Raw genomic sequence first — 15,681 nt, 5'->3', positions numbered from 1 at the left:
CTACCCTGGAACCCACTTTGTAGTCCAGGCTGGCTTCAAATTCACAGAGATTCACCTGCCTCTGCCTCCCAAGTGCTGGGATTTAGGTGTGTGCCGCCACCGCCCAGCTATGCATGAACTTTTCTATGCAAGATTTTTATGTTGAACAAAGAAATTTTGTTTTAAAAAATATATGCTAGATCCTGTAACTGAGTCTACAGCCTTGAAGGAGAAAAAATGATGAAGGATAGTAACTGCAGTCCAGTGTAACATAAGAAATACTATCAATGGATTGTAACTATCAGTGGAATTTGAATTCCAAAAGAGAATAAAAGCCCTTTTAGTCCCACAAAAGAGGAAGTTTTAGCTAGCCCATACTTGGGCTCCAGTGCAGTCGAGTGACTGTGCACACTGCTGTGCATGCAAGTGTAACAGGACACAGAGCTGTGCTTTCTCAGATTTGGTTGACTTTTCTGCCCATCAGCAGAATTTATAAAGACAGATTAGTTACAAAGCCATCTTCTATCCAGACACAGAGACCCACGTCTGTTATGACAGGACTTGGGAGGCTGAGATAGGAGGCTTACCATTTGTTCTAGGCTAGCCTGAGCTACAGAGGCAGATACCTTGCCTCAAAAATAACTAAATAAATAAAAAGTAAGAGATGTGGAGATGTAGAGTAAAAGTACTTAAAACACAGCCTGAGAATCTTAAGTTCAGACTCCCAGAAGCTTCATAAAAGCCAGACATAGTGAGTAAGTCATCTATCAGAAGATGGGAGAATCACTGGAAACTTGTGTACCAGCTAACCTGGTGTGCTCAGCAGTGAAAACAGGAGAAAGAGATTGTCATCTGACCTCCCCCTTTGTGCATTTACAAGTCCTACAGACATCCTACAGAGGAAAGGAGAGAGGGAAAGGTGCACTTTTCTTCACTCAGCAGTACTTGTGTGTGTGTTACTTGCATATGCCTGTCTTCAGCGACTCTAGCCATGCTACACAGTGCTAAGCTTTCATGCCTTCAAAACCAGTACCACCCAGGTGACCCTTACACTACCGAGTTTGGATGGCAGCCTGAGATGTAGCCACAGTCCCCTCTGGAGCACATCTTATGTGGGCTCACTCTGAAGAAATGCTCTCAGATTTACAGTTCTCAATGATACTGGTCTCTTTAAATACAGCTAATATCTCAGTTGCTTATAACCAGCTTTAAGTGTCACAGCAAAAAAGATTTTATTTCAGTAGTCTATAGTTCAGAATATCCCCCATCACCTGCACTGACTCAAGGCATTATCTTCTGAGTTCCCATAACAGCTCATGAAACTCTGAGTTTCATGAGTGAACCTTCTAGCCCAAGGTTCCAAAATCTTCCACAATCCTCTTCTAAACACATGGCAATACTCCATTCCTGGTACCAGTTTACATCTTAGGCTTTCTATTCTGTGAGGAAACCAGAAGCACCTTGGGATGGAAAGGGTTTATTTTGCATTCACTTCCATATCACAGTTCATCCAGGGAAGTCGGTAGGAACCTAAAAGCAGGTACTCTGAGGCTGTGGAGAATTACTGCTTACTGGCTTGCCTATAGCTAGATTTTCTGGCAATTTTTAAAAAGATTGATTAGTTGATTATGTATAGTGTTCTGTCAGCATGTATCCCTGCACACCAGAAGAGGATGTTCTCATTAAAGATGGTTGTTGGTTATTGAGAATTGAACTCAGGATCTCTGGAAGACCAATTAGTGTTCTTAACCTCTGAGCCATTTCTCCAGCTCCCTGGCAGTTTTTTCAATTGAGAATTTGTCTTCCCAAATGACTCTTAAGCTTATGTCAAACTTTCATAAAATTAGCTAGCCACACACATTCCAGTGTGGAGATCAGAAGGAAACTTAGTGAAGTTGGGTTTCTTTTCACCTTTATTTGAATTCAAACTCAGATAATAAGGCCTTATAATAAGTCTTTCTTTCTTTCTTTTTTTTTTTTTGTTTGTTTTGTTTGTTTTTTTTTTGTTTGTTTGTTTGTTTTTCAAGACAGAGTTTCTCTGTGTAACAGCTCTGTCCTAGAACTAGTTCTGTAGACTAGACTGGCCTCAAATTCCCAAGAGCTGGGTTAAAGGCGTGTGCCATCACTGCCTGGCATAACATGTTCTTTTACCCACCAGCATGCCTCTTTGTTTTTTGAAACATGGTCTCTCACCAAATGTGGAGCTCATCTTTTTGGCTAGGTTGACTGGCCAATGACCCCAGGGATCTGCTCTCCATCCTATCACCTGCCCTAACTCCACACCATGTCCACCTTTTTACATGGGTGCTGGAGATCTGAACTTAGGCCCTCATGCTTGTGTAGCACACATTTTAGTGACTAAGCCATCTCCATGATTTAGTGCTGGGCTTTTTTTTCCTTTTGAGACAGAGTCTTACTATGTAGCCCTGGCTAGCCTGAAACTTACTATATAGGCCAGACTGGCCTCAAATTCAGAGAGACCCATCTTCTCTGCCTCCCTGGTGTTGGGATTAAAGGTGTATACTACCACACCTGGCTCCATTACTAGGATATTTTTTTAATTTTATATGTGTGTCTGTGCACCTCATGCATCATGTGCATACAGTGCCTCCAGAGGCCAGAAGAGGGTATTGGATCCCCTAAAAATGCAAACAGAAAAAACCTTACATTTGAGATAGTTAACAATTTGTAAATGTTACATGTTCTTCAGAACCCTTGAATGCAATTGTTCCTACCTTTTCTTCTTCAGATTATTCACCTTAAACGATTTCAGTTTGTAAATGGACGGTGGATAAAATCACAGAAAATTGTTAAATTTCCGCGTGAAAATTTTGACCCTAGTGCTTTTTTAGTACCAAGAGACCCAACGCTTTGCCAGCATAAACCACTCACACCCCAGGGAGACGACGTCTCTGAGCTAAGGATTTCAGGAGGAGATGTAAAGAAAATGGATGTCCAGAATGCAGCAGGAGAGGAGGATGTGCTCCTGAGCAAGAGCCCATCTTCACTCAGTGCCAATATCATCAGTAGCCCAAAAGGTAAGGGGAGGAGCCCTCCCTCCCTCCCTCCCTCTCTTCCCTCCCTCCCTTCCTTCCTTCCTTCCTTTCTCCCTTCCTTCCTTCCAAGTTTTTGAGTCATGGTCTTGCTTTGTAACTCCAGCTACCTTCTGTTCTGGACCAGTAATTTGTATTTCAGCTTTGTGACTTTAAGCACAAGATAATATTCTCCTTTGTCATTTGTAAAATGGAGAAAATATCAAGTAAGGGCAAGAGGATTTGAAATACCAACAGTAATAATGTATAATTACTGGTTGCATCTGTCTACAGACATAAAGCAGAGAAACATCAATGCTGGTGTTTAGCCAATTCCTTTTTCCATTTTTGTTGTAAATTTAGGACCCCAGACCACAAGATGATAGAATCCACATTCATGGTGTGTCTTTCCTTCCTAATTAGACCTTCTTGGAAACACCCTCAGGCACACTCAGGTGTGTATCCTAAGTGATTCTAAACCCACTCAAATCCAAGCTGATAGGGTAACCATCAGAGATACCAAAAGCTATGGGCGTTCAAGTCCTGTACATAAAAAGGTGTGATATCTGCATATAACCTGTTTATATCTTTTCTGTACATTTTAAACCATATCTGTTTGTTCTATAAAACTCCATATAACCCAGAGGTGTGAGATAACATACCTATAATCCCAGTTCTTAGAAAACTAAGGCAGGGGAAGTCTAAGTTCTTTTTTTGTTTTTTTATTTTATTTTATGTACATTGGTATAAGGATATCAGATTCCCTGGAACTGAGTTACAGGCAGTTGTGAGCTGCAATGTGGGCACTGGAAATGAACCCGGATCCTCTATTAGAACAGCCAGTGCTCTTAACCACTGAGCCATCTCTCCAGCCCCAGAATTCTAAGTTTTAAGCCATCTTAGGTTACATACATTCTATTTTCAAAACTACAAATAAGAACCAGAAAAATTGCTCAATAAATAAAGATGCCTAAATTTAGCCCCTATACTCACATGATAGGAGAAAGCTGACCTACAAGTTGTCCTCTGACTATACATAAACACCATGGCAAATGTGTGTTTGTGTGTGTGTACATGTGTATGTATGTATGTATGTATGTATATGTACATACATATATATGTATATGTACACACATACATACATGTATGTATATGAATAAGTAAATAGCTATTACACTGTGTTATACCAATATCTATTACTGTATTTATGAAATCATGGAAAAGAAATCAGTAAAAATGCAATTTTTATTAGTAAGTCTGATCCGTAATTATTAGGATTTTGTGGGACCCACAGATGAAGAACACTAAGTATATATGATTCTTTTTACCAATTTCCCACCAACTACAGCTTCAGCCCTGGGTGTGAGTTTTACTTTCATTCTCTGAAAAATATACTGTGGAGTCAGGGAAATTTTCATGTAGCTAGATTAACCTTTTTTCAGTGAAATAGATGGTTGAGTATTGTATAGTTTTTAATTACTCAGAGTTTTTATGGGGTTTTTCCCCCTTTATTTTGCTAGGTATGGAACCCAGGATTTCACACATGCTAGACAGAGAGAGCTTTTTCACTTTATTACATTTCTACCCCTCTTTTTTATTTTGAGGTAGCATCTCACAAAGTTTTCTGTACTGAATTTGAGCTTACTGTTGCCCAGACTGGCCTTAAGCTTTCAATCCTCCCTGTGCCTCTTGAACAGCTAGAGGTATAGGTATGTGTTACCAAGCCTAGCCCTCAGTCTTCATTTCTAACATGAGACATACATACAGGAAAAATGCATCTAAACACAGGTTCTAGGAGTCCTTGGTAATTTGTTTGTTTTTCTTTGGTTTTTGGTTTTTCAAGACAGGGTTTCTCTGTTTAACAGCTGTATCTGTCCTGGAACTAACTCTGTAAACCAGGCTGACCTTGAACTCACAGAGATACACCTGCCTCTGCTTCCCAAGTGCTGGAATCAAAGGTGTGCACCACCACCACTACCCATCTTGTTTTTGGTTTTGAAACAGGATCTTGCTATGGTGGTACCTGGAACTCACTGTATAGCCCAGGCTGACCTTAAACTTAGAATCCTTCTGCTTTAATTTCCTGAGTAACAAGAGCACGCCCAGCCTAAGAATGTATTTATAAAATTCATTGTTATGTACTCTACATTTTTACTTTTGCCTATTTTATTAGTTGTGTATTAGGGTCCTCTAGAGGAACAAAACTGATAGAATGAATACACACACACACACACACACACACACATATATGTATGTATATATATATACACACACACACACACACATATATATATATATATATATATATATATATATATATAATTAGAATGGGGTACAGACTGTAGTCCAGCTAGTCCAATAATGACTGTCTACCAGTGAAATGTCTCAAGAATCCATAGTTGTCCAGCCCACAAATGTGGATGTGTCAGCTGGTCTTCAGTATACACCAGAATCCCAAAAGAAGCAATGGACTTGGATCAAGATCGAGAATGAAAGTAGCAGACAAAGAATGAAAGCTTTCTTCTTCCATGTGCTTTATATAGGCTGCCACCAGGAGGTGTGGTCCAGATTAGGTGGATTTTACTGCCTCAAAAGATCTGGATTTGGGTTATGGTGGTGGTGGTGCATACCTTTTTATTTTCACTAAAATAAGGAATGCTTCACGAATTTGCATGTCATCCTTGCACAGGGACCATGCTAATCTTCTCTGTATCATTCTGATTTTAGTATATATGCTGCTGAAGGAAGCATGGTGGCACATGGCTTTAATTCTAGCACTCTAAAGCAGAGGCAGGCAGATCTCTTGAGTTTGAGGCCATCCTGGGTCTACAAATCAAGTTCCAGGAGAGCCAAGGCTGTTACACAGAGAAACCTTGTCTTAAAAACCTGGATGGATGGATGGATGGATAAGTGCTCTGAAAATCTGGATTAAATATTTATCTTCCCACCTCTCAAAAGATGCAAATTAGAAGTGGGTCTTTCCACTTCAAATAAATTAATTAAGAAAAAATCCTTCACAGGTGTACCCAGCCACTTGGGTTTTAGTTAATTTCAGATGTAGTCAAGTTAACAGTCAAGAATAGCAATAGCCATCACGAGCTGTGTAATAAGGAGTGGCAGTAGGCAGTCAGCATTCCTATCTTTATGTATACATTTGGGAAGCTAGCTTCAGAGTTACCATTTGGTATCAAACTTAACTTGTGGCATTTGACTTAAAAACCTTTCCCTGTCTCTTTTACAGGTTCACCTTCTACATCAAGAAAAAATGGAGCCAGCTGCCCCTCCAGCAAAAACAGCAGCCCGAACAGCAGCCCAAGGACTTTGGGCAGGAGCAAAGGGAGGCTCCGGCTGCCTCAAATTGGCAGCAAAAATAAATTGTCCAGTAGTAAAGAGAATTTGGATGCCAGCAAAGAGAATGGAACTGGGCAGACATGTGAACTGACTGACACCTTGAGCCGAGGACATGTGTTAGGAGGCAGCCAGCCTGAGCTGGCCACTCCTCTGGATCATGACAGCACTTTGGCGAATGGATTCCTTTATGAGAATGAGGCATGTGGCAATGGCTATAGTAATGGTCAACTTGGAAACCATAGTGAAGAAGACAGCATGGATGACCAAAGAGAAGATACTCATAGTAAACCTATTTATAATCTATATGCAATTTCGGTAAGTGACAATTATGTAGATTTCAAAAAATAGTCTTTGGGGGCTCAACTGTTAAGAGCACTAGCTGATCTTCCAGAGGTCCTGAGTTCAATTCCCAGTAACCACGATGAGATCTGGTGCCCTCTTCTGGCAAGCAGTCATACGTGCAGGCAGAACACTGTATATAAAATAAATAAGTCTTTAAAAAACAAATAGTCTAAGTTGAGTATGGTGTTGCATGCTTTTAATCCATCACTTGGGAGGCAGAGGCAGGTGGATTTCTGAGTTTTAGGCCATCATGGTCTACAGAGCTAATTCCTGGACACAGCTGGGCCTACCAGAGAAATACTGTCTCAGAAGTTTGTTCACTTGTCTTCATTCATTCATTCATTGACTGGAAGTTTTTCAGAATTTGCTTACTTGTTGGGCATTAAGTTTGGTGATAGACAAAGTTAAAAAAAGAAAGCTTGGCCTCCAGGATAGACGCCAAGCTCTCAGTGTAATTTAAACAATGACCATGTAATTAGTGTAATTTGATTCAGAGTATTAACTGTTCATGCTCTCCCATTTATAAATTTTTTCCCCACTAAGGAAATTTTGCTTTCTAAATAATTGTTACAGGGCCAGACTTGGTGGTACATGCCTCTAATCTTAGCACTTGAGACCTGAAGCAAAAGGATCTCTAGTTCTCTAGTTTGAAGCCAACCTAGGATATATAGCAAGACACTTTTTTTGTTTGTTTGTTTTTGTTTTTTTGAGACAGGGTTTCTGTGTATTGTTTTGGAGCCTGTCCTGAAACTTGCTCTGTAGACCAGGCTGGCCTCAAACTCACAGAGATCTGCCTGCCTCTGCCTCCCGAGTGCTGGGATTAAAGGTGTGTGCCACCACTGCCCAACTGACATTATTTTTAAGCACACACATATATGTGAACTAAGTGTATGTGTATTAAAATTTTGTTTTTTGAAAACATGAGGTGATTTCATACATTTTTTTCCTTACTACCTAAGTGGTCAGTCTTCTCTTGGTCAGATCTTAGCTGTGCCCTGGCTAAGTACTGTTGAATACTAACACACCACCACTCTCTTCTCTCTCTCTAGTGCCATTCAGGAATTCTGGGTGGGGGCCATTATGTCACTTATGCCAAAAACCCAAACTGCAAGTGGTACTGTTACAATGACAGCAGCTGTAAGGTAAATATTCTCAATCTTTAAATGAAAATTGAAAACAGAATGCCAACAAATTTGGGGAACATAATGAAATAGCATTCTGCTGAACAGTAAATAATGTGTTTGTGTGAAGTCTCCACATAAATGCACTTGAGTGTTAAAGAAGCAGAGGTGCTGGGAAAGCTAGGAATGAAGTGAAGACAGGAATAGTAAACAAAGAGAAGATGCCAGTTAATGTTAACGAGAACTCAATCTTTTGGGTTTGAGTAGATCGTGTCCTGTCCTTTTCATGCCCCAGCCACATGGAACATCAAACCCAGCGTGGCACACATGTTAAGAAAGACTTTACCAAAGACCTGAACTCTCCAATGCAGATATTTTTTTAACTATTGGAATTTGATGGAGTTCCTTGGATATGGTGGCCACACATTTGATGGAGGTGGAGGCAGGAGTAGGAGTTGAAGGTCATGCTCCTCTACTGAAATGTGTTTAAGGCGTCTGGGCTACAGTATGAGACTGTGTCCCAAAAGAAAGCTCTCCCTTACCCACCTAATAATAATAATAATAATAATAAATCTGATAAGGGTTAGGGCATTCATTTGCCTATGGTTAGACTATTTCCCCAAAAACAAAGATTGAAAGAAAAGAGACTCCTTTTCAGTATGGGTGTGAGATAGTTGATTTGAGCAGTCAGAGTTAGTTTAGAGACTTACAGAGAATTGGTCTTCCTGGCAAGGACTAAGAGCCAACACAGCAGTGGCCTTTTTTTTATTTTTTTATTTTTTTTTAATTAAAGGCTTTTCTTATCCCTGTAGGAACTCCACCCGGATGAAATTGACACCGACTCTGCCTACATTCTTTTCTATGAGCAGCAGGGGATAGACTGTGCACAGTTTCTGCCGAAGATCGATGGCAAAAAGATGGCAGACACGAGCAGCATGGATGAAGACTTTGAGTCCGATTACAAGAAGTACTGTGTTTTACAGTAAAGCTGCCACTCTGGCTGCTGGATGGACTGGTGTCATGGGGGGTGACGGCTTGTAGCTAGCATTTGGCAGAATCATCACTGAAAAGCAGACTAAATGTAGTTATTTTATCCTGTGACCTGAAGCACAAAATAAAAATCCTAATTAAAATAGCAGTCAACTTTAAGAATAGTAATAATTTTGTTTTGAAGTCTCCCACAAGCTGTCCCGAGAACTTTCAGGCAGATCTCACCATTAGCCTGTAAACAAGAGGGTTTGGCACCAATCACCTGGGACCAACTAAGAATTTAATGTGCTTGTCCAATAAATAATAAACAAACTTGTAGTGAGTATAGAGTTTACCAATAATCATAACAGGATACTAAGGAATTCCTTGGAATCAAAGTTTAAAAAAAAAAAAGTTGAAATGTTGTCTGGGGACGACATGATATGCTACCTCCTTTTTCCTGAAGTTTCATTCCATTGTATTGATAAATGGAAAAAGCAAGATCATGCAGGAGTGCAGATGATTCTTACAGTGTGGACACAGATTTTTTCCAAATTTTTGAACCATTTCCCTATTATTTCTATGTCTTGTTTGTTTGTTTGTTTGTTTGTTTGTTTTGGTTATTTTTCTTTCTTTTTTTTTTTTTTTTTTTTGAGGGATAGTTTTGTGTTTGAAACAGTCATTTGTTATGAGATATCCACTGGCCCCCACCTGTTGCACTGACCACGCCCATTGGAGCATGGGGACAGGTGGGGGGTCCCAGATCCCAGCTTGTAGCAGAAACTGTGGCAGTTGGTCTGAACCCAGTCAACTCTAAGGCCATGTGCCTTCTGCCCAGTCTCAGTGCAGTGACCAGAAGTCCAGTCTAGGCAGCCCTCCTGCAGAGGCTTCTTCAGGATACTTGAAGTGAGTGTCCTCACAGACACACTGCTGGGTGTGGCAGGTGCCAGGGTTTGCACCATAGTCCCAAGCATACATTGCACAAATAGTTCCTAGGAAGGTTTGCAAAAGCCAGAAGTGTTTCCTGTTAGTAGTGGGGGTCTTTTTTATTGTTGTTTTTGTTTTTTCTTTGTTTCTCATCTTGCACTTTAAAAGAGAGAATACATGCAAACAGTTGTGCTTGTACTTTAATGGCTCTAAGGGCTATAAATTAACTCTATCAGAGTGTAAAATGTAAAAACAGAAATACATCCAACTTTGATAGTTTGTAAGTATTGCTAAAGAAACTGCTGGGTTTAGGAAGCAAACTCCGGTTGTTTGCATGTCTGCTCCTTCAACTTTTTTTTTTTTTTTTTTTTTTTTTTTTTTGCACTAGTCATCAAAAATTTTGTTTATTTGCTCTTTTTTTTCTAATTATTCAAAACTGGAACAAAAGTATAAATGTCATTTATTTCTGAAAGCATTTTTTTCTGTGTTGTGTTTTAATATGTAGTCAAGGAAAATTCTCACCTTGTTTTTTGGTCTCTTAAAAAATTCATCAAGACCCTGGAAATTGATTCTCATTTGTTACTAGATCCCATTTCCCTCCTTTCCTCACAGTAGTAAATACCAATGCAGTTAGTGTTTGTGCTCTGATAGCTGAGACCAGTGAGCGCCTAATTTCAGTGCACTTGGAAAAGTTGTCTTAAGCAACTGCCTAGGCTGACATCCCTTCAGAAATGTGAGTGTACTTAAAAAGAAGGAGTGGCCTGAAAGGAGTGATGTAATGAAGTCACACAAAATGCATACTTCATAGATTCAAAGTTTTCATATATGAAATGTCCACTCCTACAAGTCCCATGAAAAAGTGGAAAATTTTCAGTAATTTCCTTACAGATGTTGTAGTTGAGCAGGTAGCACAATCTACTAATGTTGTTTGATCTGTGTTTGTTATATCGGTTGTAATTAATTTTTTTAAATTCAAGAACTAGCAGAAAATTTATTAAATTAACTATTAACTACATTCACCTTGTAAATTTCTGTATAAAACTTGTTGACAATGCACTGACTTTAGGAAGACATTGATGTACATAGAGTGTAAATAAGATAGTCTTGATGTACGGAATATGAACTGTATAAAAAAGTATTGGTCATTGTATATGGCGTGTACCTGTTTATCTGTAACTATTACCCAAATTAAATACTGCAGATGTTCACATGTGGTTTTTCCTTGCACAAGTAAACACAAAGCTTGTTTCTTCAGCCTTTCTCTCTGTGATCCTGTTTAATTCTCTGTGTTTATAATACCAATCCCACTTACAAAGAGGATGTTCCACCTTAGAAGAAACTGTTGAGGTAGAAGGAAGCACCTGCAGTGACCAGGTGAATTTTAACTGAAATATGGCTCACATTCACAGGGTAGACTGCTGGCATAAGTTCACAAGAGAAGCCCTACTATAGTTTTCATACTGATTAGGAAATAAAGTGAAGAGACTTTGCATTTATATAATACATTGAAATGGCCCTAGTTGTGGGGCCAGGGGGTGGGGGAACTATTAGAGATGTCCTGGGGTGTCTTTTGTTCCTTAATATTTATTTTATTACCAGGCAGTTATGGCACACACCTTTAATCTCAGCACTTAGAATGTAGAGACAGGTGGATCTCTGAGTTTGAAGCTAGTCTGGGCTGCAAAATGAGTTCCATGACAACCAGGGCTGTTACACAAAGAAACCCTGTCTGGAAAAGCCAAAAATATATATATATTTTTATGTATGTGTTTGTCTGTGATGTTTGTGGTTTGTCAACACAGACAGAAAAGGTTGTTGGCTTCCCTGAAACTGGAGTTGAAGAACCCTTGACAGCCATGCAGTAGTGACGAATGCCTTTGATCCCAGCACTCAGGAGGCAGAGACAGGCAGATCTCTATGAGTTCAAGGCCAGCCTGGTCTACAGAACTAGTTCCAGGGCAGCCAGAGCTATTACACAGAGAAACCCTGTCTTGAAAATCAAAACAGGAAAAAAGAAGTCCTTTCTCTATGGTCAGAGACATGTCCAGGACAAATCAACAGAAAAAAGCCATCTTTAGGTTTACTGACCAGGGACAGGCAAGATGGCAGATGTACAGGGGACATAAATCTAAGACCAGGTATGGCCATGGATGAGATGGAAAGCAGTGGATCTTAAAATTCTGGGTACATGTGAGTGTAAAACTATCTGTTGTTGAAGAACACAAGTCCTGGTATTAAATCTCTCCCTTAAAAAAAATCAGAAATCCAAACATTAATACAAGATATTCCATTTAAAATGAAAAGCTAGCTGTGGCTACCACTTAGGAGGCAGAGGCAAGAGTGTCAGAAGAGACCAGCCTGGGCTTCACATAGCAAGTTCTAAGACAGCCTGGGCTATACAAAAAGAACCAAGCACCTGCCAACACTTGGGAGGCCAAGGCAAGCAGATCTCTGAGTTTAAGGCAAGTCTGGTTTCCCAAGTGCCAGTCAACCAGGGCTACCAAGTGAGACCCTATCTCAAAAAGTTATAAACAGGCTGGAGAGATGGTTCAGTGGTTAAGGACAATGACTGCTCTTCCAGAGGACATGGATTCAATTCCCAGAACCCACCTGGCAGCTCATAACTGTCTATAATTCCAGTTCCAGGGGACCTAACACCCATGGCAAAATACCACTGTATATAAAATAAATTTAAATTTTTTTTAAAGATTTATTTATTATATATACAGGGTTCTGTCTGCACGTGTCCCTACAGGCCAAAAGAGGGCACCAGATGTCATTATAGATGGTTGTGAGCCACCATCAACTCTAGAAGAGCAGTCAATCCCATAAATGAAAAAGTTTAAAAAAAAAAACAAAAACAAAAACAAAAAACTTTCAGCTGGCAATGGTGGGGCACACCTTTAATCTCAGCACTCAAGAGGCAGAAACAGGTGGCTCTATGGGTCAAGGCCAGCCTGGTCTACAGAACAAGTTCTAAGACAGCCAGGGTTGTGTAGAGAAACCCTGTCTTGAAAAACAAAATGAGTAAATAAACCTTTTTTGAAAACTGAATGTGGTGGCTCATGCTCTAGCCCCAGTAGTTAGAGAGTTGGAATGGAGAGGGTCTTTTGAGCCCTGGATTTCAAGACCCTACTCTCAAAGGCAATCTATATGAAAGCCAGATACAACCCACTAATTCATTCCTTCTGGTAATTAGAAAGGGTATCAGCTTTAGTTTTTAATGGGGGGGTGTAGAGACAGGGTCTCTACATAGCCCTGGCTGCTCTAGAACTTGCTGTGTAGACCAGGCTGACCTCAAACTCATAGAGATCCACCTGCTTCTGCCTCCTCCATGCTAGGATAAAGGTGTAAGCTACACCAGGCCAGTTTATCAAATTGAATCCAGTTAAGGAAGAATTCTGATCTGGCTGTACTGCTAGAATGCTTGAAAACTAAGCATTCTAGCAGCACAGCCTTATAGACTCTGATTGGGTTAACTGCCCATGAGAATAATTACTTTAGGGGCTAGAGAGATGCCTTAGTGGTTAAGAGGCCTATGAAATCAGCCTGGCAGTGGTGGTCTGTGCCTTTAATCCCAGCGTTTGGGAAGCAGAGGCAGATAGATCTCTGTGAGTTCACCGCCAGCCTGGTCTACACAGAGAAATTCTGCCTGGGGGTGGGGTGGGGGGATGAAAAAAGAGTCTATGAAATTATGAAGACCAGAGTTTAGAACCCAGCACCCACATAACACCTGTAACCCCACTGTATCCACAAATGCCTGTACTTCCAGTTCTGAGAGCCAACACCCTTTTCTGGCCTATGCATATTCACTAGTAGATACATTTATTGCAGAATGAATATGCCTTCTCAGTGAAAAATCATTGCACTCTAACAGGTTAATAAAAAAATCATTTAATAATAGTATATGACTGGGTGAGGAATGATGGCACATGCCTTTAATCCCAGCACTCAGGATGCAGAGGCATGTCTACAAAGTTCCAGAACAGCCAGAGCTGCACAGAAAAGCCCTGTTTTGAAAAACAACACAAAACAAAGGAGCTGGAGAGAGAGCTCAGAGGTTAAGGGCACTGCCTATTCTTCCAGAGGTCCTGAGTTCAATTGTGGCTCAACCATCTGTAATGAGATCTGGTGCCCTCTTCTGGGGTAGGCATACATGCAGAATGCTATATAAATAAATCTTTTAAAAAACAAACAAAAAGTGTGTAATTGGTTCTTGCTAATACATGAAAGGCTGACAGAAATCCCTATCAGTTTATGCATTTTCAAAAACACCAACTTACACTTAGAGCAATTAAATATGTTTCACAGATAAAAAATTCCAAAGGAGATTTACAATGTAACAATTTTGTCATAGGGGCTGGAGAGATGGCTCAGAGTTTTTAAGAGCACTGGCTATTCTTCTAGAGGTCATGAGCTCAATTCCCAGCAACTACATGGTGGTGGCTCATAACCATCTATAATGAGATATGCAGGCTTTCAGGAAGAACACTGTATATGTAATAAGTAATCTTTTTTAAAATGCTGTCATAGGACTAGGACTGCAGCTGTCAACCAAGTCCAGATTTATCCTGCCTCTGCAGAATTGTGCCCTTACTGATGGGAGAAATGGAACTTAATGGTGGCAGTGGCCCAGTGCTGCCCCGTTGAACTGGGCATTATAGAGGCATATTCTGTTACTTGATAGGGAACGGGCCTATTGGCCTGCTGTGAGCTCTGGGTTGTCTCCTTTTATTATGGGCATGGAGCCTGCTTGGTGGCAATCTTAGTGAACAGATTTTTCTTATGAAGGACAGGGTTTCTATGTTGTCCTGGCTATCTCCTGCCTTTGCCTCCCAAGGCTGGGGTTAAAAGTATGCAAAACCCCACTCAGCCCTCAGTGAACAAATCTTAACAGAAACACATTCTCAACAAACCTAGACTTTTAATTAATTGCTTTATTTCATGTGTGTTGGTGTTTTGCCCACATGCATGTCTGTGTGAGGGTGTCAGGTTCTCTGGAACTGGAGTTACAGACAGCTGTGAGCTACCATGTGGGTGCTGGGAATTGATCCCAGGTTATCTGGAAAAGCAGTCAGTGCTCCTAACTATTGAGACATCTCTCTAGCCCCTGACTTTTAATTTCTTTAGAGACAGAGATTTTCCCTCCCTATGGTCTGGCTAACAAGTCTGGCTAGCACAACTCATACGAGAGTGCTCCTTTAACTACATTCTATTTTGTGTAACTATTTCCTAAGCAAGTTTAGTGGCTCCTATATAGCATCAATTTATTATTCCCATACTCATACAAACACATAAATACATGTAAATAAAAAAATAATTTTTTTGGTTTTTCTCAAGACAAGGCATCTGTGTGTTACATACAGCTCTGGGTGTCCTGGAACTCACTCTGTAGACCAGGCCGGCCTCAAACTCACAGACATCTGCTTGACTCTGAATCCTGAGTGCTGCGACTGATGGCCTGGGCCACCACCGCCCGGTGGCCCGGCTATAAAATATTTTAAAGTACCACTTCATTTCCAAAAGTTATTGAAAAGAATAAACCATGTGTATATAGAGGAGAATGAAGGTAGCCCTTCACCCACTGAGGGAAACACGGGTGTAATATAGCAGTTGTCAAGTTTATTACCAACTGGGAGGCATGAGCTAAATATGTGAGTACCTATTTACAGAGCTTGGTGCTGGGTTCATGGGATACAGAGGTTCCCAGCCTACCAATGTGTCAGCATCATGAGAGTCAAGTAGGCGCTTGTTAAATCCACTGACCCAAGTCCCCATCCACCATTGTCACATCCCTTCTTTACACACAGCCTTACAAGGCTCTGTACCTTAGGTACACTCAACCAGTTTGCAATGGTCCGAAAATCAGTCATTTATAGAAACTGTTGCCCCGGGACATGAGTCATTGCCTCTAGTCTACCTTGGGAAAATTGGCAGAGGCGATACAGGGGCATGTGTAA

At 40.5% G+C, this 15,681-nt stretch overlaps 1 protein-coding gene and 1 non-coding gene across 2 annotated transcripts in view; one reads left to right on the top strand and one right to left on the bottom strand.

Annotated features, from left to right (window-relative positions):
• Positions 1–10,926, top strand: part of Usp32 (ubiquitin specific peptidase 32) — a 117,469-nt gene extending 106,543 nt beyond the window's left edge. The window contains exons 31-34 of the mRNA XM_051184872.1: positions 2,729–3,017; positions 6,253–6,677; positions 7,754–7,846; positions 8,638–10,926. Of these exons, the coding sequence (XP_051040829.1) occupies positions 2,729–3,017; positions 6,253–6,677; positions 7,754–7,846; positions 8,638–8,811 (981 nt within the window). The 3' untranslated portion in view covers positions 8,812–10,926. The remainder of the gene's footprint in view (positions 1–2,728; positions 3,018–6,252; positions 6,678–7,753; positions 7,847–8,637) is intronic.
• LOC127221760 (U6 spliceosomal RNA) lies at positions 5,656–5,762 on the bottom strand. Its single transcript, XR_007834490.1, has one exon. It is a non-coding gene; the product is annotated as a U6 spliceosomal RNA (small nuclear RNA).
• Positions 10,927–15,681: the final 4,755 nt, after the last annotated feature.

Source organism: Phodopus roborovskii, unplaced genomic scaffold, assembly GCF_943737965.1.
Source record: "Phodopus roborovskii unplaced genomic scaffold, PHOROB, whole genome shotgun sequence".
Lineage (NCBI taxonomy): Eukaryota > Metazoa > Chordata > Mammalia > Rodentia > Cricetidae > Phodopus > Phodopus roborovskii.
Note: the sequence above shows the minus strand (reverse complement) of the source record. Positions and strands in the feature narration are given on the sequence as shown.